This window comes from Tursiops truncatus, chromosome 2, assembly GCF_011762595.2.
Source record: "Tursiops truncatus isolate mTurTru1 chromosome 2, mTurTru1.mat.Y, whole genome shotgun sequence".
Lineage (NCBI taxonomy): Eukaryota > Metazoa > Chordata > Mammalia > Artiodactyla > Delphinidae > Tursiops > Tursiops truncatus.
In genome coordinates, this window is record NC_047035.1 from 80256737 (window position 1) to 80279232 (window position 22496).

Here is a 22496-nt window from a genome sequence, read left to right on the forward strand (position 1 = left end):
TGTGTGAGTGGCTTTAAAAAAGGTTCTGGAGGAAAGACTTCACCAGCCTGTTTACCAGGTGGGTCATCCTCTGTAGCTTTTGCTTCTCGACTTCTTTCTCGACTGGGGGAAGAGGGACAGGGAATCTGATGTATAAATATTGCCACGTGCTATTAAGTTAAGATTTTGTAATCCTGCATCTCTGGTGGCTTATAAAATTTCACATCAGACACAAACACTTGATATTCGAGCACAGTTTTACAAGGTTAAACAGACTCAGTGGAACATTTGCTTTTTCACTCATACCAAAGAAAATGTAAACGTGGTAAATATAATATTTCAACTGTTTTATATTCTTCTCCAACAGGTCCCCGGCCTCCATCAGTGGAACGATATTTCAGTGTTAGTGGGGAAATTTTGCCAAAGGAAATTAATTTTCTTAAATTCTTTACACTGAGGCCACAGTTTAAATCTCCATCCCTTTGGACACCCTCGTGAGTGACAACAGTCATCACCTACATGGAAAACAGTTTTCTTTCCCATAGACCTCTTGCAGGACACCACAAGTCCTCAGTAAACTAAGGAAATGCCTATTTCGAAGCAGAATGATTAGGAGTTCACGGGGATGGTTCTGACAGTACCGTGTAACGACGGCTTTAGAGAAACTGAGAGACTCTGTGAGAAAAACCCACGTGTGTTTTCCTGGGATGGATGGGAAGCATTTTAATAAAAAATAATGCTGGCAGTGCAGCAGGTCAGGCTTTAATAGAATATTATGAATAGTCAATGCAAATGAATGGATACAATGAGTTTAACAGGGGATGCTCCAGGAGTGAAAGCAATGTGCACACCAAGGAATTGTGGGTAAGGAGAAAATGAGAGTGTGCTAATGATTGGATGCAGACAAGCAATGAGTAATTCCAGAGCTCACAGTCAAACAAACTGCTTGTGGCACTAATACTTGTGCCCAATTACCAATTCAGAAAGAAAATAAAAAGCAGTGTCAGTAGAGTCAGGGTGGGAAATCTCCAATTAGCACCAATTAGTGAAGTTGCTTCCTAGAATGGAATTCTGGGGACATTAAAAAACAAATCCTCCCAGAATGCCTGATGGAAGCATTTCTTTACCAGGTGATGAAACTCCTGAAGTATAACTTGATGAGGATTTGTGCCTGTGGGATGTGAACACAGATATGAGTTGGAACTTGCCTGCTCGATTTGACTGGTCAATCATGGGCTGTACTATTCTTCTTCTGGCATTAATAAACCTGAAACAGAACAGAGACGTCCAGTCAGCAAATGCAATTTCTGTGCTCCGTGAACACTTCTGCACGAAAGCTGCGGAGAATACAACACAGTCAAACATCTACTGAAAATTATCTTTTTAATTCAAAGGCAATTTTCCCTCTCCATGTTCAAAAATAGCTGACTGGATCATCTCCTCCATCATCTCATCATCAACTCAAAGCTGACTTGCTAAAAAGGCTCAGGAAGGGAAAAAAGTTTTCCCTGAGAAAATTTCTATTAATTTGCAATTGTGCTTCTGCCTTTTGAACAAGTCGGAATCTGGTTAAAGTTCACAGGCTGGAAGATTTTCCCTCTTTCCCTAAACTCGCCATCACAGGGAGACCCGGCTTCCCCTTGCAGCTGGTCATAAATGGAGACCAGGCTCTGGCACTCGGCTTTCACAAGGTATTGTTAGGTCAGCAAAGCCATCAATTAGGCTGTCTGAAGTTTTATCACCAACACAGCAGTAATAAGTGCTGGCCAGAAAGACTTCTGCTCTTCGGCAACTCCTGCAGTTTAAGCCTGTAAAGTTAGGGGTCACTTAGAGGTCAGTGCCAGCTGGGGGCGGCCTTTCCAGTCTAAGCTGGGACACCCAGGGCAGGGATAAGGTAACTGCCAACCATAAACCCAGCCACCTTTCAACCCACTAGAAAGACAGAGCCTCAGGTACACATGGTTGATATTAGAGCCCAAGAAACATTTTCAAATCAGGTGGTGGCTGAATCACAGGAATGTAAAGGAGAAGCACTTATTTCGTATAGAAGCCTGGATCTAATTTTGCTGGAAATCCAAAAATAAGTGCCTACTTCATGTTACTTTAATGTTTAATAATGCCCATCAAATATTCATGTACAGAGTAAGATGATAAGAAATCTCCTTTATTTCTTCAAATTTAATAAAAACAAAACAATTTTCTACCATTTGCGAGTTATACCCCTGTCCCCATGCATTTAACGACATGCATTCCCCACACGCTTGAGCTGATGCACAGGATTCACGGGCTGCATGTTTTCAGGGGGGACATGGAGGGAGGGGGATGCCTAGCATATAGCTAGCTGTTCCTGCAAAACATACCCATGGATGACGTTTCCCAGTACTCCCAGTTTCAAATCTTCAGTGCAGGGGGACTTCATGATTAATGAGTCTACATGGGGTCACAGGCAGGAACTGAAAACTCATTCTTTGAAATTAGCCAGGAAAATTCTAGTGTGTTGGCAGCTCTGCGCTCCCATGGCGTTAAAGTCCCTTCTGTGGAGGACAGCAGCCCACACCTGTTCAGGCCTCCTGTGGGCACTCTGGTGGGAATACAATTAGACTGAAGAAAAATAGCCTCTAGAAAACCAAAGGAGTCTTTTGCATATGGGGTTTGTTTGGCAAACAATGGACTTCTTTATTACTTAAGAAAGCGTAGCTCAGATTGTCAAAAAACATCACACCCCCTCAGGTTTGGGGAAGAAAGGGACAGCTTATGAGAGGTGAAAACAAAAAGAGAGTGGAAACTGCGTATTTATTCCCACTGGGCACCTTAAGTGGTGCTGAGGAATATCTGACCAGATAGATCACAAAGCCTTCCAGAAGAATCCCTCAAGTCAGAGAAGGAACTTAATGGTCTACTCTTTCCCTCACTGCTTTTACTGGGACCAAGGAGGACTGACCTGAGAGTTCCACCCCCAGAACTCTTTTCACCAGCTCAGGTTAAGACCAATTGAGATGCTCAGGAGAGGAGAAACCTTGCCTCTGCTCCTTGAAGTTTCTAATGGAGGACACACATGGCAGGGGTTTCACCTCTTTTTATGTGCTACTAATCCCGGTTTTGTTTTTTCCTATAGGCCAACTCTTTAGGTAAAATGAATTGCTATTTTTTCCCTTTTTAATTTCACCCTTTTACTCTTTTATTATTTACATCTGGAGGTTGTTCGCTTATTTATGTCTTTCTCTCCAGTTCCCCCAAACACTCCCTTCCTCACAGAGCCGCAAGGCATCATGGTCCTTAGTTCTCAGCAGGAGAACTCCACACTGTCTTCAAACAAATAATTACTGGGAAGGTTAGAGGTTCACTCAAAGGTCATTTCTTTGGATACTAGTCAGAATGTTTACATTAGTAAAAACGGGGTCATCTCAAAAGGTTGTTCAATGGGGGATCCACAACAATGCAGAACATTAAAAAAAGCAATCTGTGTGCTCTCAGGTCTTTATAGAAGCGCTGAACTTGGAAATGCCACTCCAGTGTTACATTTTCAACTAGTTACCATGGCATGGACTGGATGTTCACTAGCAGTTATGGCGATGGCCTTTCTTCGCCCAGTTCTACTAAACAAATAGGCAGAGAAGCCTCTGAAGGTTTTCACTAGATCCTTTTACAAAGGGTCATAGAGATTTTGCTTTTTTCACTAGGGCTCCAGTTAGCCTCTCTGAATTGTTGTTCTCAGACAATGTTTGTGATCCGTAGTGCTGTATCTTGCCAGATTCCTGATTCTACCACATTCTTTCAAATCACGCAGAATTTTAAAAACATATGGGCCCCAATTTTTCAGAAATCTCTTAACATACAACTCCTGCCAATTGTCAACTCCCCTGATCTTGGGATATCTTATAAACACCATAGATGTTACTATGAAAATTACCAATGAATGAGCTGACTGTAAGAACACTTTAACACTAAAAAGTGAAATTACCCCCCTGCACTGATGATCCACAGTCTACTCTTAGAAAACACACCCGTGTACATAAAATGAAGCCATTTAATTACAGATTTCAAAAATCCAATTAGGAGTAATTTTTATTTCTTTAATATCAGTAATGTGAAATTTCCAAATATGGTCTTTCCCCAAAATTACATAACATGAAAATTTTTTCCACTTCCTCTGATCTATATTTTAAAATGAAGTTATTCAGTGCTCAAACAGTAAACAGAATATCAAGTTTTGATTCTACTTAAAATCTGAAGAGTCTAAGTTGAAAACAGGCTGATCTTCCACCTTTCAAGGTCCAAGCTCCATTCATATGGAAAAATGCAACTCACTGGTTCAAAGACAAAAGACATCTTAAAAGGCTCAAAAGGTTTCCTGGCTATTAAATGGGTCTTACAAAATAACATTTTGATGAGTTAAGTGTAAATGAATCAGACACATATGGATTAAGTTATCCTTGAATTTCACACGGGTTTAAAAACTAAGGGGAAAAGAGGGTGTTGGCAAAAACATTTTGGACTTTGCCAAACCCAAAACATTTGAAAAATTGCTGAAGACATCCAACTAACCAAAATGCAGCAAGATGCACCCAACTTTAATGAAAACCCCCGCAAGTTATTTCCAATCCAAAGACTGTTAGGTTTTTCATCTGTATCTGATATTAAAAAATTCTCTAAGTTGTAATGTCATCCCAGAATGATTCTGAAGTTGAAGACATATACTTTTCTATTGGTACAAACTATTTCACCCGAAATCACAGAGTCTTCTTAGATAGCTCTTAAAAGCATTCTGAGGTTTGTACAACTTGCATGTAAAATATGCCATATATGATAAATGCCATAAATGTGCTAGTAAGCCTAGTGCCTTATCCAGATTTCACTTAAAAAATATTTTTCATTAGCCTCATTGTGACTTTTTTTAAGGGCTAGAGATAATTCCATTAGTGACTCCTTAGGGAATGAGTACCCTAAAGTACACTAGTTCCATTGATTTGTATTGAACACAAAGTTAGTATCCAGGCTCACAAAAGCTCTGGAGAGGATCTACTAAGACTATCTACTTTCTCATTAAATTTTACTAAAATAGAAAATGCATTAGTATGTGTGATCCTTAAAAATTATATACTTAGACGGTTAGTTTAAAAATAACTTAATTACAGAAATAAATTCAATGACTTTCCAAGAATCACGAGGACTTTTTGAGTCAACTGAGAGTGAAAAAATATATATCTATATATTAAAAAGAATAAACCCAAGAGAGGAAAATATCATTGAAATCTCATCTTGTCTTGTTGGAGAGAGGTCTTCTGGAGACCTCTCCCACAACCCCACCTTAAGCCCCAACAAGAGAGCCAAACTTTTCTGCAACCAAAATCTGACGCGGTGATTTTTCTTTTAAAGTGTTTTCACTCCCCAGCATATTTCAGATTGATAGAAGTAGACTTAGGTGTCATTCCTGATTGTTGGTTGATTCCTTTTCCTTTCTCTTTCTCCCTCTTTTTAAATGGCTGATAAATCCCTCTTTCTGGTTCACTAACTTCATGCCCCACCTGGTAACCCATTCCTTTCGGCAGCATTCCTTTTGTTAGAAAGCGCAGGCTTCCATGGAGTCAACTGGAAAGATGCCAGCCCTGAAACCCTCTGAGGGGGAATCAAGAATCCCCAGAATTGAAGCTTTTGCATCGTTTGGTCTGGTTAAGGAGGAGAGCTGAACTGCTGAAGAGGGATCCGATCAATTGGGAAGAGGTGTTATAGGCAGCTTGGTGACTGGGGACCTGTTAAAAAATGAAAAACCTCTGTTTCTCCACTTTCCCCAGCCATGAGACTTCATCAGTGAAGGTGCTTATTCACAAAGCTTGCTACTGGTTGGGGTGTGCAGCAATGAAGCCTCAAGAGGGGCAAGTCAGTTATCAAGTTTCTTCATTTTTTTTCTTCGTTCACAAAGAAAGCATGTCTTTTTCTGTGTGTGGTTATGGCTAAGAGTGGGGCTTTCTCAATGAGATACATTGAAAAGGCTGAATCAATGAATTAAGCAGGTTTAATGCCTTTGAATGTGTACCCTGACACACAGATGATTGAGTCATGTCTCAAACATAAGTTTTTCACAGGTGGCCAGATAAGTGGGTCTTTTTTCCCAGACAACTGTGAGCAAAGTATGGTAAACAAATGAGATCCATGGGCTACTTAGAGACACATTCATGGTTCATAATTAATTTCCCAGAGCTACAGCTTAATTTATAATTTGATAGATACTAGATTGGTCTACAGTTCTCAAAACACCATGAGCTAATACTTATAAATTTACAATATGAAAACATGATATTAATCTGGAATCACACACCTTTTGTAGCTTTATGAATAGGCCTTGAGCAGTGGAGTGTTTATGCTGACATGAAAGGCCCTGGGCAAAATTATCAAGTAGCTCATGCTTATCTTCTGATGACCTTTCTAATGTGTTCTTTCAAAATTCTTTCTTTTATCTAATTCTTCCCTCAGGTTAGGAGGGTGCACATAGGTTCGTTACTAAAATACCCTACTTTGGGTAAACGCTTCTCAGTTATTGTTCCATATTCCAGACTTCTCTGTAGAGCAAAGTGATGAAGAGCATGGGCTCATTCCTTGTTGTGTCACCTTGGGCAAGTCTATGTAAACTTCTAAGCCTCAGTTTGATTCCTATCTATAAACTGGGGCAAGAGTTGGGCCCAGATTGTTTATGAGGATTAAGGGAGATATTGCACGTAAAATCTTTGTGCCACAGTATCTGGCACACAGTAAGGGCTCGTTAAATGTTAGCTTACACTCAAAATGCATCTATCTCATGTCCCCTCCTAAAGAGCTCTGTTCTCTTATGGGCAATAATTCAGACTAGGTGGGTTATTATTAAACAAAGCCATGCTGAGTTGATAACAGGGTAATAATGTGCTGTACCCCTGCAGGTAGCATGTGTCCATGCCATGGGGTCTTCCCAGAGATTACAGCTAATACAAGTGTATAATGCCATGGTGGGGATTTTAGACACTGGAGTGGGCATCTCCAGGGGGGCTGGGTAGTGGGGCGAGCTATTTTGAAATCACTCTCTTAACGGTTCTCTAGATCCTTGCAACTCTGTGTTCCATGGACGAGCCACATCAACATCCCCTCAAGCTTGTTAGAACTGCAGAAATATAGTGGTCCCCACCCTGGCACTACTGACTCTGAATCAATATTCTAAAAGATTTCCAGGTGACACATGCATATTTAAGTTTGAGAGTTTCTGCTCTAGGTCACATACCAAATACATGATCCAGTACTCTTACTAAGAATAGAAACTTGCAAAGATCAAGTTGTAATCAAGAACCTTAGCTGTGAAAATGCACATACTATTCTCTTTAGCTATGTCAGATCTAAACAGTCCTTTAATCACTTGTCTTGGGCAACAAACAATTTATAATAATTTAATACATTTTACTCCATTAGTACCTCCTAAAGGAAAAGTTGGACCAATAAAGTGTTCTTGTGGAAACTGTTCTCTCTCAGGAATGGATAGCAGGAAAATGGTAGATTTCTATTTTTATTTCATGTCATTCTGATCTGTTTGAGTTTTTAATAAGTATGATTATTTTCATAATTAAAAAAGTGTTTAAAATGGCCTGGAGAATTTGGCATCCTATTTGACTAAGGCATATACAGCCAACAGTAGAGACTTTTTAATAAAAGTATTTGAGAAATTCCTCTAAGATAGGGAATTATCTTTTATTTTCTTTATAATACTGAGCAACAATAAACACTATTCCATAAGTATAATCACACCCAATGGCGCGTAACAAAACATCCCAGCAGGTTATGATTTTGAAGCACTGTTACTCTTCCAGAATGCTATCAGATTATTCATGTGCGGCTATTTATCATGCACTATAAAAGTGATCTTTCAAAGCTACTTGAAAGCAAGGGAGGAGAAAATACACAAAGATCCTTAGCTATTCATATCTAGGATCTATCCTCTTAAAGATAAAATACTAAGTCAATAGACATAAGTTGTAGTATATTACCTCATCCTGTACATGATTTATTGCAGATGGAAATCAACTAGAAACTGAATTACTCTGAAAGTTTTACTACTGACATTAAAATTCCAGATCTGTATACCTACACTCCTAATAGTGCTTCTGAAAGCAATTCTTTACAGACACGGAAGATACATCTACAGCTTTGTTCGGCTCTATCAGCATAAAATGCAGGAGTAATTGTTCTCAAAATTACCAATGATCAAGTACCTGTTCATCTATCTGAACACTACTGCCTGACTGGGCTTCGAAAACTCAACCAGTCACCTGACAATCAGTTTCACACATTTTAGCCGGTTCTCATCATGTTCCTAGCCATTTCACGCTAACAGGAGAAGATCCCGACAAATCTAGTATCTCTTTAGCTTTCAACATCACCTTTGATTGGAGTATTAATTCTATATCCTACTTCTCAGTGGAAGCCACCTAAGCATTAACTTGCCAAAAATACACCAAGCTGTTTAGTAATTATGTATTAGCTATGTTTGAGGAGATCAAGGTGCACTTACATGCCCTATGCTATGGATATCTCTTTGATTAGCTTGTCATCTGCTCGGAAGAAGATGTAGGCGGATTCTCCCATACAGTCTAGCAGGCCAGCTGTTAGCTGCCTGTCAAGCCCTCAAGTGGACAAGTAGTCCAGGAGCAAAAATGTCACTCCTTTGATCTGGCAAGGAGCAGCTGCTGATTTATAGAGTAGGACTTTGTTCTTCCGTTCTATTTTACTTTCTTTCCTAAGGCAGAACCACAAAATCCAGGAGAAAAAAAAAAGTGCCGTTGCCGGCAACATCAACAAGCTCTGACAATTGCAACAGGGTTTTTCTTGGCCCGAACAAAGCTCTCAGGCATCTCCTTTGACGCTCACCTTTCCCCCTCTTCTCCCCCTCTCCCCACCATCTTTTGCAATGCGGTAGTTATTGTTTAATTCAGCTTCTGTAAATGGAATGGACTGTGGCCAGCAAGCCTGGGGCATAAACACACCTGTATGAAAGGAGTCTTATTGTAGCAACCATCTACAAGCAAGCTCGCATGAACCACGCGTTCCTGAGTTGAGAAAGAATGCTCCGTTTTTCCTGACAGCAAATTTTACCCTGAGTTTCTACTTTTGGTGCCACCAGCCTATGATGACCACGTTTGAACTGTTTCCTCTTCAACGGCATTACACTCTTTATATCCAAGAGAAAAAGGGATTCGATTTTTTAAACCTGTGAGCAAACAGATCCATCCAAAATGTTTATTCACCGTCTATAATATCAATCATTAAGCCCCGAATTAAACAACGTCCTGAAAAGCTTTTGCAAATGCAGTATCAAAGATGCCATAATGTTGATTTCGTTACCACTCATTTATACTGACACAGGCTTCCCTGAGTAATATATAAGGAAAAAAATCAACCACAAAATCTCCATAAGCCATATGCATCGCCTTGCTAAGAACTAAACTGGTTTCAAACGCATGATCCCGTTCTCAGTGGATACATCTGTCACGTCAGAGATGTCCTGTCAACCAAGTGGAACAGGAAACAATGTGGCCTTGAGATAAACTGTGAGAAGTCATTAGCCATATGCATGTACGTATGTGTGTATACATGCACATACACATACATGTATGTATATGTATGTGTACACACACACACACACACACACACACACACACACACACACACCAGGCAGGCAATAAACTTTGCAGAGATTAACACCTGGCTAAGTTTTCTGTTCTGCTGCTGCTGAAAGGAAGGGTAAGAAGGGTTATCAACTCTAGAATATTTAGACATATAACCACATAGGTCAAAGACAGAAACTTTGTAGGCAGTGGGAATGCTGAAAATGATGGAGAAAAGAAAAGCTGCTAAAAATCCTTGTTTTTCTGCCATCATGCCATGTTCTAGTGTTTTCTCTTTTCTCCCCTTTCTCACTTTCCAGGGCAAACAGACATTTTTCTCAGCCTCATTCCTTGCTTTATCCTATGTTCCCCAGGGGTCAGTCAACAGTTATTCAGCACCTACTGCCTCAATGTCTCGAGAACTGTCCTAGTAGAGCTTTCTCTGGGAGAGCATACGTATCCCAGGGAGAGACTGGGTTCTGGAGGGAAAAGGTGAGGGGGTAGGAAGGGCAGCAAGGTGTAGAGAACAGGGATTATGTAAGGCCTCTTTTCATCCTTTTTTGGTCCTAAAAACTTTAGAATGAGTAAGTATTAAGCTCCACAGTAATCTGTACATGTGTCCCACACTGATAAATCTTCTACATTCTGTACCTAACAAAAGACAAGTTTAATAACAAAATATGACAAGATCATATATAATAAGAAATTATATATAATATGTAAGTATATAATTATATGACTGTGTCCATATTATTTAAAATTTAAAAAATGCAGTTCAAGCCTTTAGAGCTTTTTACTCTTTGTAACCACAGAAACAAATTGAAAAGCACAATTTGAGAATACGTAATAATTACAAATCATAGCAGTCCACACTCAGTAAATAAGTGTGATGGAGTCAATTAGAGAAGTCAGATGACGGTTAATCACCGGATTCTTGGAGGAGGGAAGTTGGACTAGATTAAAAGCGTATAGATTATTGGGAAGGAAGGAAATAAGGAAATGGTGTGTGTGAAGACACCGAGGCAGATCAGGCTGTGCGCAAGGGAGGGTGCAGGAACTGACTTCAGACAGGCTCCTGGTTTTGGTCTGGAACACATGGCCACAGTTAATAGACAAGCTGGTGGAGGAGTTTTTATTTTTCCAGCTTTATGGAGTTGTAATTGATATGTAACATTGTGTAAGTTTGATATATAAGACTGTGTAAGCTTAAGGTATACAATGTGTTGATTTGACACATTTATATATTACAAAATGATCAGCACTATAGCATTAGCTAACACCTCCATCACATCACGTAATTACCATTTCTTTTTCATGGTGAGAACATTTAATATCTATTCTCTTGGCAACTTTCAAGTACATGATACGAGACTGTTAATTATCATCACCAGGCTTTGCATTAGATTCCCAGAACTTATTCATCTTCTAACTGGAAGTTTGTATCCTTTAACCAACATCTCCCCATTTTCTCCACCTGGGTGGAAGTTCTTGAGTAACAAACTGAACCTCTGAAATTCCTGAAGAGTGGAATGATGAAATATGGTGCTTGAGGAAGATGTATTTCTGAGAGCTATGTATGAGTTGATGAGAAGCTAGAAGCTAAACGGTAGAAAGCTATTCTAATCCAAGCAGAAGAGGGAAATAAAGTGAACTCAGACTAAGGTGGTAGAAATACAAAAGAAGTAGGCCATGTGGCTTGGCGAACTGCTGATGAAGTGTGCTTAGCTGGCAAAGAAAAGATACAAATATAAACGATATTAAAAGGATAAACCTGAGAATCTATGTCTGGTATGCTATGGTATACACTTGATGAAAATTGGAAATTTCGGAGGAATTCCTACTTGTTGAGATGAGGAGAGGCAAACCCAGCTTTCCAGATGTTGCCTTTGAGTTGACAGTGGGACTTTCAGGCTGACAAGCTCGTCAGGCCACTCAAGACAAAGGACAAAAGAAGAGTGAAAGTCTAGAAAGAAGCGACTTTAACTTCAAACCCCTCTCATCTCCTCAAATCTCCAAAACTAGATGAATATTGCAGGCTGTGGCAACAAGTATAATAAACTGCCTAACTACTTCCAAAAGAATTACTTCCTCTTCATAGATCCTGCAGATCTTACCAAGTCCTTTATCTAACAATGGCTGGTCAAGTTAATTGTCGGTAAAAACCTTTATTCCTATTAGGTCCAGCTTGCTTTTTCTTTTAATTCTGAGATAATTTGTGCGACTGGATTTACAGGGCAATGGTTATAATGTACTGTGTGCTGCTAAACAAATGGTGTTTCACTTCATACTCTGTGGAAGTTCCAAAAGAGTTTTAAAGATTGGAGATGGGAAAAATATATGGGAGACTGTTTGTTTTTAAGACAATTAACGGTGGGTTTTCTCCAGGTAGTGACAACTAATTTAGAAGAGAATTGATAGGACAAAGTGTTCCATTGAAAAGGGACTCCATTAAGTGTGATGGCTTCCAAATTGTGTCCTCCTTTCAAACAGTATTTTTCTTTTTAAACGGGCTTTTAAAGTGAAAACTATAGCACTTCACCCAAAATGGTGTGGAAACAAATGGTTCTCAAGTGTCTATTCTTCAACTCAGGCCAAGCCATCCCAACACCAGCAATCTACAGCCACTTGGTATTTGGAGGGAAGGGGCTTGCATGAGAATGTCCCCGTGGCCCTTTCATTTGTCTGTGGGGCTCCTTTTTCTAAAGCAGCAGGGGAGACCTCAGAGACCAGCGTGGCATGCCAGGAGTGTTTGGATGGGCCAGGCTCTTATCCTTCTTCCAACTCTCCTGCTGGTTTAAAAGAAAGACTGTGGCAGAAGACACATGAGGAAAGTGGCAACATTCTTAGGGCCCTTTATCAATACCACTGCTTTCTTTAAATTGTAGCTTGGTCTCTTGTTTGAGAGGCTGAGATTTTGGCACTTTTAAAGGGAACCATAAGTGAGAAATCTCCTAGGTGTTAAGCTTTAGAGTGGCTTCAACCCAAAATAAGAAAAAAAAAATGAGATTAAAACACAGAAAGTCAAGTAATATTAAGAAAAAGATCCAACAAACAAAATATCATAAATATGCATATATGGTACAGTCTTTCTGTTTAAACCAAATGGTATTTAACCAGTTTATACTGGCATCTAGTCCAGGTGCCAAAGGGGGAAAAATCGAAGATTTAAAAAATTTCAAGGTCACTTCAAATAACCTATAGTTCTAACAGTTATACATCTAACAAAAATCTTTAAAAATTATTATGAAAACATATCCCATTATGTCAAGAGGCAAAAAAATCTATTCATAAACATATGACTTAATGTCTTCACATTTATGATGATCAGACATCAAAGACCAAATTCCAAATAAAATTTCTTCACTGCCTTTTCTTAATAACAAATTAAACATCTTTTACTTTGATTTGCAGCTGAGTAGCATTCTGTATCTTCTTCAGAGATGTTATATGCAGTCTTTCCAATGTGACGGTATTATTACCCACAAAATTTTCAGCATCATCCCGTAATCATAAAAGACATAAAATATATCTTTATAAATCACAAGAGACTCAGCAAACCAGCAGTTATGCCACATCTGCTTTAATCCTTAAATATTTTAGCTTTAGAGGGTTAGTGGATTTCTTTCCCCTGATTTGCAGAGAAATAAAGACATCAACTTTTGATTCCTGTGTTCCAGACAAAGCTATAGTCTCCAATAGACAAAGAAGCAAACACTTCGTACTGCAATTTGAAAGGATCTTTTTTTTTGCATATTCACATTTCACATCTACCAGAATTTCCTAAAGTGGCTTACTATTAGAAATAGAAGGGCTTCCCTGGTGGCACAGTGGTTGAGAATCTGCCTGCCAATGCAGGGGACACGGGTTCGAGCCCTGGTCTGGGAAGATCCCACATGCTGCAGAGCAACTGGGCCCGTGAGCCACAACTACTGAGCCTGCGCGTCTGGAGCCTGTGCTCCGCAACAAGAGAGGCCGCGACAGTGAGAGGCCCGCGCACCGCGATGAAGAGTGGCCCCCGCTCGCCGCAACTGGAGAAAGCCCTGGCACAGAAACGAAGGCCCAACACAGCCAATAAATAAATAAATAAATTTATATTAAAAAAAAAAAAACCTTTAAAAAAAATAGAAATGATAGCATTTGAATGATCTCCATTTTCACAGTAAAGATAAAGTAACGTAAAAATAAGTTAATTTACAAATTGGTTTAACTGCTATACAGTAATGTACATATAAACAAAAAGGCAATTAATAAGCATAAAGTTAATATGCTAACATGCTAGGAACACACTATTTCTTCAGTCTGGGATGGCCTTTCTCCCATGGCTATCTGGTCAACACACCCTTCAAAATTCTTATCAGAGAACAGCTTTTGGAGGTAACGTCTCTGATTCCACAGTTTGAGTAAGAAGCACTTCTTCAGTCAGTAGCACTTATAGCTCACAGGCCCATCACAGCATTTATTCAATACTATAATCACAATTTACGTGTCCAGCTTCCCACCAGGTAGCCCTAGAAAGCAGAACCACATCTGAATTCTATGTTATTGAGAGTGTGTCAAGCATGCAGTACATCCTCAATAAAATGTATAGTGAATGAATAACTAAATGGCTGAATGAAAACAAGGTTCCTACGTCTCGGAAATAATGTTGAATTGAGAATGGAAGAGCCCAGCGGGATTTTCTTGTCCTCACTTTGCAAGTGGCTGAATAGCTGAAACCCTGACGAAATAATATTCCCTAGAATAGGGCAGAGCTAATATGGGAAATAACTGGCTTCCTGGCTCTGTGTAGTTATCTTTGCACTCAAAAACCACTAAAGATACAGACTAGAGGCATTAGCTGAAAGGTGTGAATCCATCTGGGCATTAGAGATGCCAGGCAAGTCTTGTGTACAGGGTTGAAGGAAGAGAAGGACTTGACTTGGCAGAAAGTGGGCACCAGACTTTTCTAGGCTGGTGAACATTGGGGCATGATAAGTCCAGTTGACTGAGAGAAGAGAATAAGCTGGGAGTAATGGGAACTGAGGTCAATGGAGTACTCTGGGGTGTGTGTGTGTGTGTGTGTGTGTGTGTGTGTGGACAGAGGAATAGTGAGTAGAAAGTGAAGGAGTAAGGTTTGTGAGATGGAGAAAGGAAAGAATAGAAAACTTTCTTAAAATATTTCTTTCTCATTATATCTTTCTAAGGAAGTTTTCCCAAATTGTGCTCTGAAGGACACTGGTGTCAATAGGTGTTCCTCCAAAACAAAGATGGTAGGTCAAAGTGTGGTAGGGAAACAGCACTAAGTGAAACAAAGTAAAGATGTGTTCTTCGCTGCAAGTGATGTCACAGCTTTTAATAGCTTTTTAATAGGCTAATATTATGAATCTCTAAGAGGGAATAATGGTACCAATCAATTCTTAAGTGTAGTTATTAAGATTTTGAGGGGCACTAGGGTTGCAAGGATTTGAAGAAAAATGAAGCAGTGTTTTTTTAACCAAAATTGTATTTTTAAATCATTTATCTATTTGAAAATAGGATTTCCATGTTCCTACTTCCCCAAGTCAGACTCAGAGATAGAGAATCATTTGAAGGGCTCTTGTTTTATATATTACCTGTTCACAATACCCCCTCCCAAGATTATTATAAAACCTGACTACTCCATTGCCCTTTGACCCCCAAAAATGTGCAGGCTGAAAATGTTCTCTAGAATTTCTCTATCTCAAAGGTAGTTTGATCATTAGAAGATGATGTTAGTCTGGGATGTCTTCTCTAACCTTTCCCTTTTGCTACTTTTCTCATAGTTTCTTACTCAAAGAAATATTTTAAAAAAAACAACAACTATCATTGGGTATTTTGCTATGTGTGCCTAAAATTTATGCTTCAAAAATGATTCAGAAACTGAAGACTAATCTTAAATCTGGAGTTTTTTTTTTTTTTTTTGGCAACACCCTCTGCATCTTTCATTAATCAGAACTAAAATTGGGCTGTGGCCATCTAACTTTAGCATGTCTATTACATGTGTTAGAGACTTCTGTGTATGGAGGGTGGGAGATGGGGAGGAGAGAGACAGAGGCAGAGACAAGATGGTGAGGGGAGCATGACATTAAGGAAAGGAAGAAATAAGAAGGGGAAAGAGACAGGAAAAGAGGAAGCGCTGCTTTGGATAAAGTACATCAATGCACATCCAGCTTCTCCCTCCGCTCCCCTCCCCTCCCCTCCCCTCCCACCCCCGCCCCTGCCAATCCTGCTTTCTTGTTTACAGAGTGTACAAGTACAAAATCAGCTTTTACTTGTAACTGTGTTAAACACCACCTGCCTGCCCTCTGAACCTCGCTGTCCCAGGATGAGGTCAGCCCGGTGAAGGGCTCCAGTTCTATAAGCAATCCTGTCATTCAGGCTAACAGCAGTGATTCGCTCACAGGGGGCAAAAATGACTCAATTGTTGGGCTTATTGAACTCCAGGGAGCACAGCTACTCTATCATTACCATGGAGTGCAAACACCCTGAGCTCTGTTTTGGTCCACTTAAAATTGCTATTTGCTGTGAAGGATTGGCAAAGCAATTCTTAAAATGATGGGGGTGAAAGTAAGGCGAGTGCCATTATGGGCTTTTCCTTCCGTTTAAGCAGAAGTAAGCAGTACAGGACTCGTTCTGAGCCTGACCCACTTATTTAACCTTTTGTTCACTTTGCTGTATTAACATATATTAACTGGCTATATAAGCCCTGGGGGGGATAACCACCTCATGACCAAATTACAGTTCCATTTTCATGGGTAACCTCTCCTTGGGTGGAAATTAAACCCCAACAGAAATACATGGTAGGTCCACACAGAACTGAGGAGGGATGCCCTCAAACAAATGCTGAATGCCAGTCCTGCAAAGACCAGAGCAACCACAGAGAGGTTGGGTAAATTATACACTAGAGGAACTATTTGAAAAACCAAATAAATTTAATTAAATAAGTTACAAAATTATCTTCCCGTCTCTTATCTACTCCCCTTGGTTAATATCCATGACATACTGATGTTGCATAATTGCTCTTACGGAATGCTGCAGCTCAGAGCCATAATGAGCTGCCTTTGCACAAAGGCAGCAAAAGTGGTTTCCCTACAGAGTTATCTTCTCAATTATTTATACTTGCAACACTTTCACATAATGGCAGTTTTAAAATCAAACAAACAAAGCAAACCGTACAATAAACGAAGGAGACAAGAAGGTGCAGGGACCTTTTCTTTCTTTTTTGAACACCAGAAGGGAGAGGCAGGCCATATAGAGTCAGCTGAATTTGGTTCCTCGAAAAGTCTCAGGGGCCCTGCGACCAGATGACATCAAAGCATTTGAGACTGCCACCTTGGTGAAGGATTAGACATGCTCCGCATACCTACCTTGCTTTTAATCTGTCATATCCAAATATATAAAGGAATGCAAACTTAATTTTTGCCTTTTACAAATTGGCCTTTGAAAATTCCTAACCAGAAGACTTGACCCCCACTCCCAACTCCGGAAAAAAAAAGGTGCTAAACTGTCAAAACGATGTCAATGTACACAGAGAATGGCTGTGTGTGTCACAGTGGTCCCCCAGGCAGCAGAGGGGCTGGCCAGTTTTTACGGTGCTTGTTTCTACTGTCCACACCTGCCTTTGGTTAATCACTCAAAAACTTAACAATCAAAAGAGAAAAAGCTACTTTGTACTTCTACTAAATACGGATATACAAAATAAGATAAAGGGTATATTTAAACATTATGGTAAAATTATAATATTATTTCTAATATTTAATTGTGGAATCTCTTTGAAATGAACTGTTACTGCTGCCATCAAGTTCCAACTTATTTTGTTCCTAGCACTCAGCTTGGTTGCCTCTTCAGAGTAGATGTTCAATGTTAGCCTGGTTATTTTCCCAAGTTAATCTATAGATGTGCTTGAAGAGCTTATATTTTAAGAAATTAAAAGCGAACTTTCGACCAGACATACATTTTGGATCTGCATAAAACCTGCATTTTGTTTAAGATTCTCCATTAACAAGCATAGGTTCTAGCCTTTTAGGAGGAAGTTAGTTACCGTCTTTACTTAAAGAGTTATTCCTCATCAAATGATGGCCAGTCATGTACCTGTGATTAAAGATATTCACTATCAATGCCAGTGAAACACAGCTTTTTATATCACCTACCAGCCGGATCCAAAGAACAAACTGTTAAAGCAATTATTTCCTTAAAGTCCTGCAGAGAAAGATTATAAAGACACAGTAAAAATACTAATTTTAAAAACCTCAAAATTTGTCTCTTGCGATATGCACACACATTGAATTTACACACACACACATGCACATACATACACTTGCTTTTCATTAACGCACCTTACATGCCTTGTGACTTTAAATCTCTCTTGTCTTGACACAGTTAAAAAAAAAATTAAGATTTTTTTTTCCTCCAAGTACACAGGTACTACTGTGAAAGATCAGAAGGAAAAAAAATATACCATGCTGAAAGGAAATCAGACCATGACCCATAACCTGTCTGAGGACAGGCTGTGGATGGGGTCATCAGAGGGAAGCAGTTGGGACTGAGCTGGGATCCACTATCTTGTGTTGCTTCACTCCCGGGAATCCAATGAACTGAATATCATATTGTGGGCCACTTGCTGCTTCTTACACCTCCTCTTAGCCATGGAGAGCTAGGAATGAACTGTATTTTGTTGGCTACTTCCTTTCGTTCTGCCACTCTTACCTCCAGGGTCAGATCATTTGGTAGTGTGGTGGGAGCTGAAAGGTTGTGGACCCAATTCTACTTCTCAATATAAAACTACACCCTACTACTTCACCTTCTAGCAGCAGTAGACACCTTCACCTGAAAAATGATCTTTCCAGGTATGTGCACGTGTGGTTATGGGGTGGGCAAGGATAAAGGGTAATACATGGAGAATGCAGATGATGGTAAGAAAACTCTTGTGCCAGAAAATTAAAAACACAACCTTGCTGTAGTCAAAGATAAATCTGAGTGAACTTTGATGTACCGCAAATATATCCTATGCCATTCACAACAAATTTTTCAAAGACACTGATGCAATAACTAATATTCGATTAATCATTATGTGAAAGATTAGTTAAACGTTGACGTCTAGAAGAGAGTTGGGTAGTTTTGGGTTTTTCAGATATGGGTAAGTTCTGAAGGGAAGTCTCAGATTCTGTGAACAGACTCCAGTTCATCTGAAAAGCACTCCCTCTGGCAGTCAAAAGCAATTTAAAGGTCAGTAGACTATGGGTGGAAGTGAACTGGTTTGGAGAGTAAAACCAAAAGCTGACTGGGGTGAGAGGATATGACTTTCATCCCTGTGAGGGCTCCCACTGATGGGATCAGAAGTTGCTATCAGTGTCTTGAGTGCAGTAATATTTCAGGGCCCTCAATTCCCAAACATGATAGGTGCGTAAGAAACGTTAACCTCGATTTTTTTCCAGCTTTCCTCAACCGCCGTTAACAGCCTCTCTCTTAGTAGAGCAGCCAATTAACCAAGCATTTAAAAAAAACCCACAAATCTATATCAATAGCTTTGCACACAAAAAGGAAGATGTGTGAAGTAAACACTTAATCATTGCTGTAAGTGATCTGATCCAGGATGTCTAACAGCCAAATAAATTGAAACAGGCTATGGTTGAAAAGACTAATTAAAAAAAAAATCAGAAGCAATAACATATTTCTCTCCTTTCCTTTAAGCGTCCCGTATATTTGCTTTTTTTTTTTTTTTTTTTTTTTTTTGCAGTATGTGGGCCTCTCACTGTTGTGGCCTCTCCCGTTGCGGGGCACAGACTCCGGACGCGCAGGCTCAACGGCCATGGCTCACGGGCCCAGCCGCTCCGCGGCATGTGGGACCTTCCCGGACCAGGGCACAAACCTGTGTCCCCTGCATTGGCAGGCGGACTCTCAACCACTGCGCCACCAGGGAAGCCCTGCCGTATATTTGCTTTTATGTTGTAGTTCACAGTAACCGGCCTTCAGCTTACCCTTGACTAGTGGCAGATCTGATAAGGGGTTGGCACAAATATATTGAACCTGGTTTACAAATCGTTTTGCAACTTCCCTTCCCAGATAAACATAACCCAGTACAACTTCTGAGAAAAAAAAAAAAAATTGTGTTTACTTGTCCTGTGCTTAAGGATTTTTTTCTTCTAAATGTTCCCTCAGGATGCTGGCTTGCAACCTAGAAAAAGCTTGGATTTCAGCTTCAGTCTCGAAGGTATTCTACGGTTCAGCTGGGCTGTGAGCTAGGAGGGAAGCTCTCTACCTTGCTGATTTAATTAACAGGATTCTTTTCATTATTATGGGGATTTAGTTTCTCCTTGCCTTTCAGTGTTTGTGAAACACTGATTTATGTTTTATATTTTGAAGGAAGATTTATTGTTCTTTGACAGCTGAGGCTTGGTAAATTCCTGGCATTGAAGGGACCCCAGGGAGGTGTCACAGTTGCCCTGCCCTGCCCACCTATACTCTGTCATCTCAAGGGCACCCCTCCAGAAGGGAGAAGAGCCATCAGCTGTTCAGTGCCCATCCCACTTCTCCTCCCTCAGATAATTACGCCAGCAGGGGTTGGCCTGTTCCCATTTACGAACGGTGGTGTTGGTAGGTTGATCAGCAAGCGTGAATCACCGATTCATTTATGTGAAGCAAACAGTCCATGAATCTTTGGGCTGGATCTAATCTCTTGATTAAATGGAGCTCATTGAATTAAGTGGTAGGCTGTGCTGTACTTATGACGATGACCATGGCTGAAGCGAGGGCACATTTTCTAAATAGGACAATATTTATTTATCAAAAACCAAAATATATTCGAAGTTAGTACTATGGAAAATCTGGCAGGGAGGGTCATCATGATTCTGTTGGATCATCACTCTTCTAAACTACACAGTCCATCAAATTCTGACTCAGAGAAAAAGTCAAACATTTAGTGAAAACTCTGGAAGACTCATAGCAAATTTATATTTTGGGTGAGAAGTGTCACTTAACGCCCATGATTTGATTATAATCAAAATCTCAGGGCTTCATAATTCACCTTCACTCATATTACTATAATTAGAAATTATTGAGCTAGGCACTAAACTGAGCGCATACAAGTATCCTCTTATTTAATTCTCACGAAAACCTACTGAAGCAGGTACTATTATTAGATTCCCATTTTCTGGTTAAGAAACTGAGATTTGGCAAAATCTAATAATAAGCCTAAGGTCACATTGTTAGTAAGTGGCAAAGGTGGGACTCAAATCCAGTCCTTTCTGACTTAATATGTTCTTCATGGATATGTTATGCTGCCTCCAGGGTGTATATACTGATAGTGAAAAGAAGGTGTTATAGGCTGAACTGTGTCATCCCCTAAATTTATATGTTAAACTCCCAATCCCAGAATGTAACTGCATTTGGAGATAAGGTGTTTAAAGAGGTGAGTTAAAGTGAAGCCATTAGGGAGGGAGCGGACACCAATATGACCCACGTCCTCATAAGGAGAGGAAGAGGCAACTGGGATGCAGGAGCTCCAAGGAAAGACCCTGTGAGGACACGATGAGAAGGCTGCACCTGCAAGCCAAGGAGAGAGGCCCCTGAAGAAACCAAAGCTGACGACACCTTGATCTTGGACTTCCAGGCTCCAGAACTGTTAGAAAATACGTTTCTGTTGTTTAAGCCACCCGGTCTGTGGTATTTTGTTAGGGCTGCCCTGGGAAACTAATGCAGAAGGTAACATGGAAACAAGAGCTGGAAGAAAAGCAAATTTTTGCTTTGAAAACATGGTCACTTCCTCTGCATACCCACTGGAGACACCCTACCCTTGATGGCATGAGCTCCTGTCAACCCTCCACACACGCTACTGTGAGCCCCTGTTTCCGTTATTAAGAGAGTGAACGCTGGAGAATGCACATGGGATGGCTAAAGCACTCAGGACAGAGTCAGGAGAAGTGTGCTGCTTTATGGGTGAGACAGGCCGTGTTGGTCCATCAGAGAAGGGAAAAGGAAGGAGGCTGGTGACGCAGGTGGAGATGGTTCTGGAGTTATCGAAAGGATCTACCTGAGCATAGCCTCGCCACCCCCAACACAACTGGGGGCTATCAAGTTAGGAGTATTTAGGGTTACTCTTCTTGTCTTCTCAGGAGAGGTCAGCAGCTGAAACATCTCCCGAGAACCAGGTAGCATCTTTTTTTTCTTTTTAAATTAATTAATTTAATTTATTTTTGGCTGCATTGGGTCTTCGTTGCTGTGTGTGAGCTTTCTCTAGTTGTGGCTCACAGGCTCCAGAGTGCAGGCTCAGTAGTTGTGGCACGTGGGCTTAGTTGCTCCACAGCATATGAGATCCTCCCGGACCAGGGCTCGAACCCACATCCCCTGTATTGGCAGGCGGATTCCCAACCACTGCACCACCAGGGAAGTCCCCAGGTAGCATCTTGATAACAGCCTGATCATGATCTTGTTTAGTTCTAACAGACCCTTTATCTGATATTCTCCCATTCAGGCAGGAAAATGGAGCCAATGTTTAGACCAAACATAAAATGGCGCCTTGGAAATTGTTTGAGTTCTAGACCAGAACTTTTGTCTTAATCTAGATTTATAAGCCAGTAGGTTCTAAGGGAGAATAAAGGAAAAATATAGAAAAAACATCTAATTCCACAGTGGTTAGCGTTTCAATTTTTTTTTTTTTAATCAAGAAAAATGAGTGTGGGGATGTGGTCCAACTGGTGGAGAAAAAAAATACACTAAAATGAGCTTTCATTCCTGATTCAACAAATCCAAGCTAATTTTCTCATTCATCAGTTCTGCAGGGTTATATGAGATTTATTCTTTCAAAATTTGAATTATCTTTGTTTATTCAGTGTCTATCAAGAGCCCGAAATTCAGAGAGTAGCTCTGTCCTCACAATTCAGGCTTCATAAGTTTTCTCACAAA

The 22496-nt window shown here is 40.1% G+C and overlaps 1 protein-coding gene across 8 annotated transcripts in view; it reads right to left on the reverse strand.

The window, feature by feature from the left end:
- MEIS2 (Meis homeobox 2) overlaps positions 1-22496 on the reverse strand; it is a 200981-nt gene that overhangs the window by 4403 nt on the left and 174082 nt on the right. For all 8 annotated transcript variants that reach the window (XM_033851424.2, XM_033851426.2, XM_033851425.2 and 5 more), the window contains one exon: positions 1188-1246. In XM_033851424.2, the coding sequence (XP_033707315.1) occupies positions 1188-1246 (59 nt within the window). The remainder of the gene's footprint in view (positions 1-1187; positions 1247-22496) is intronic.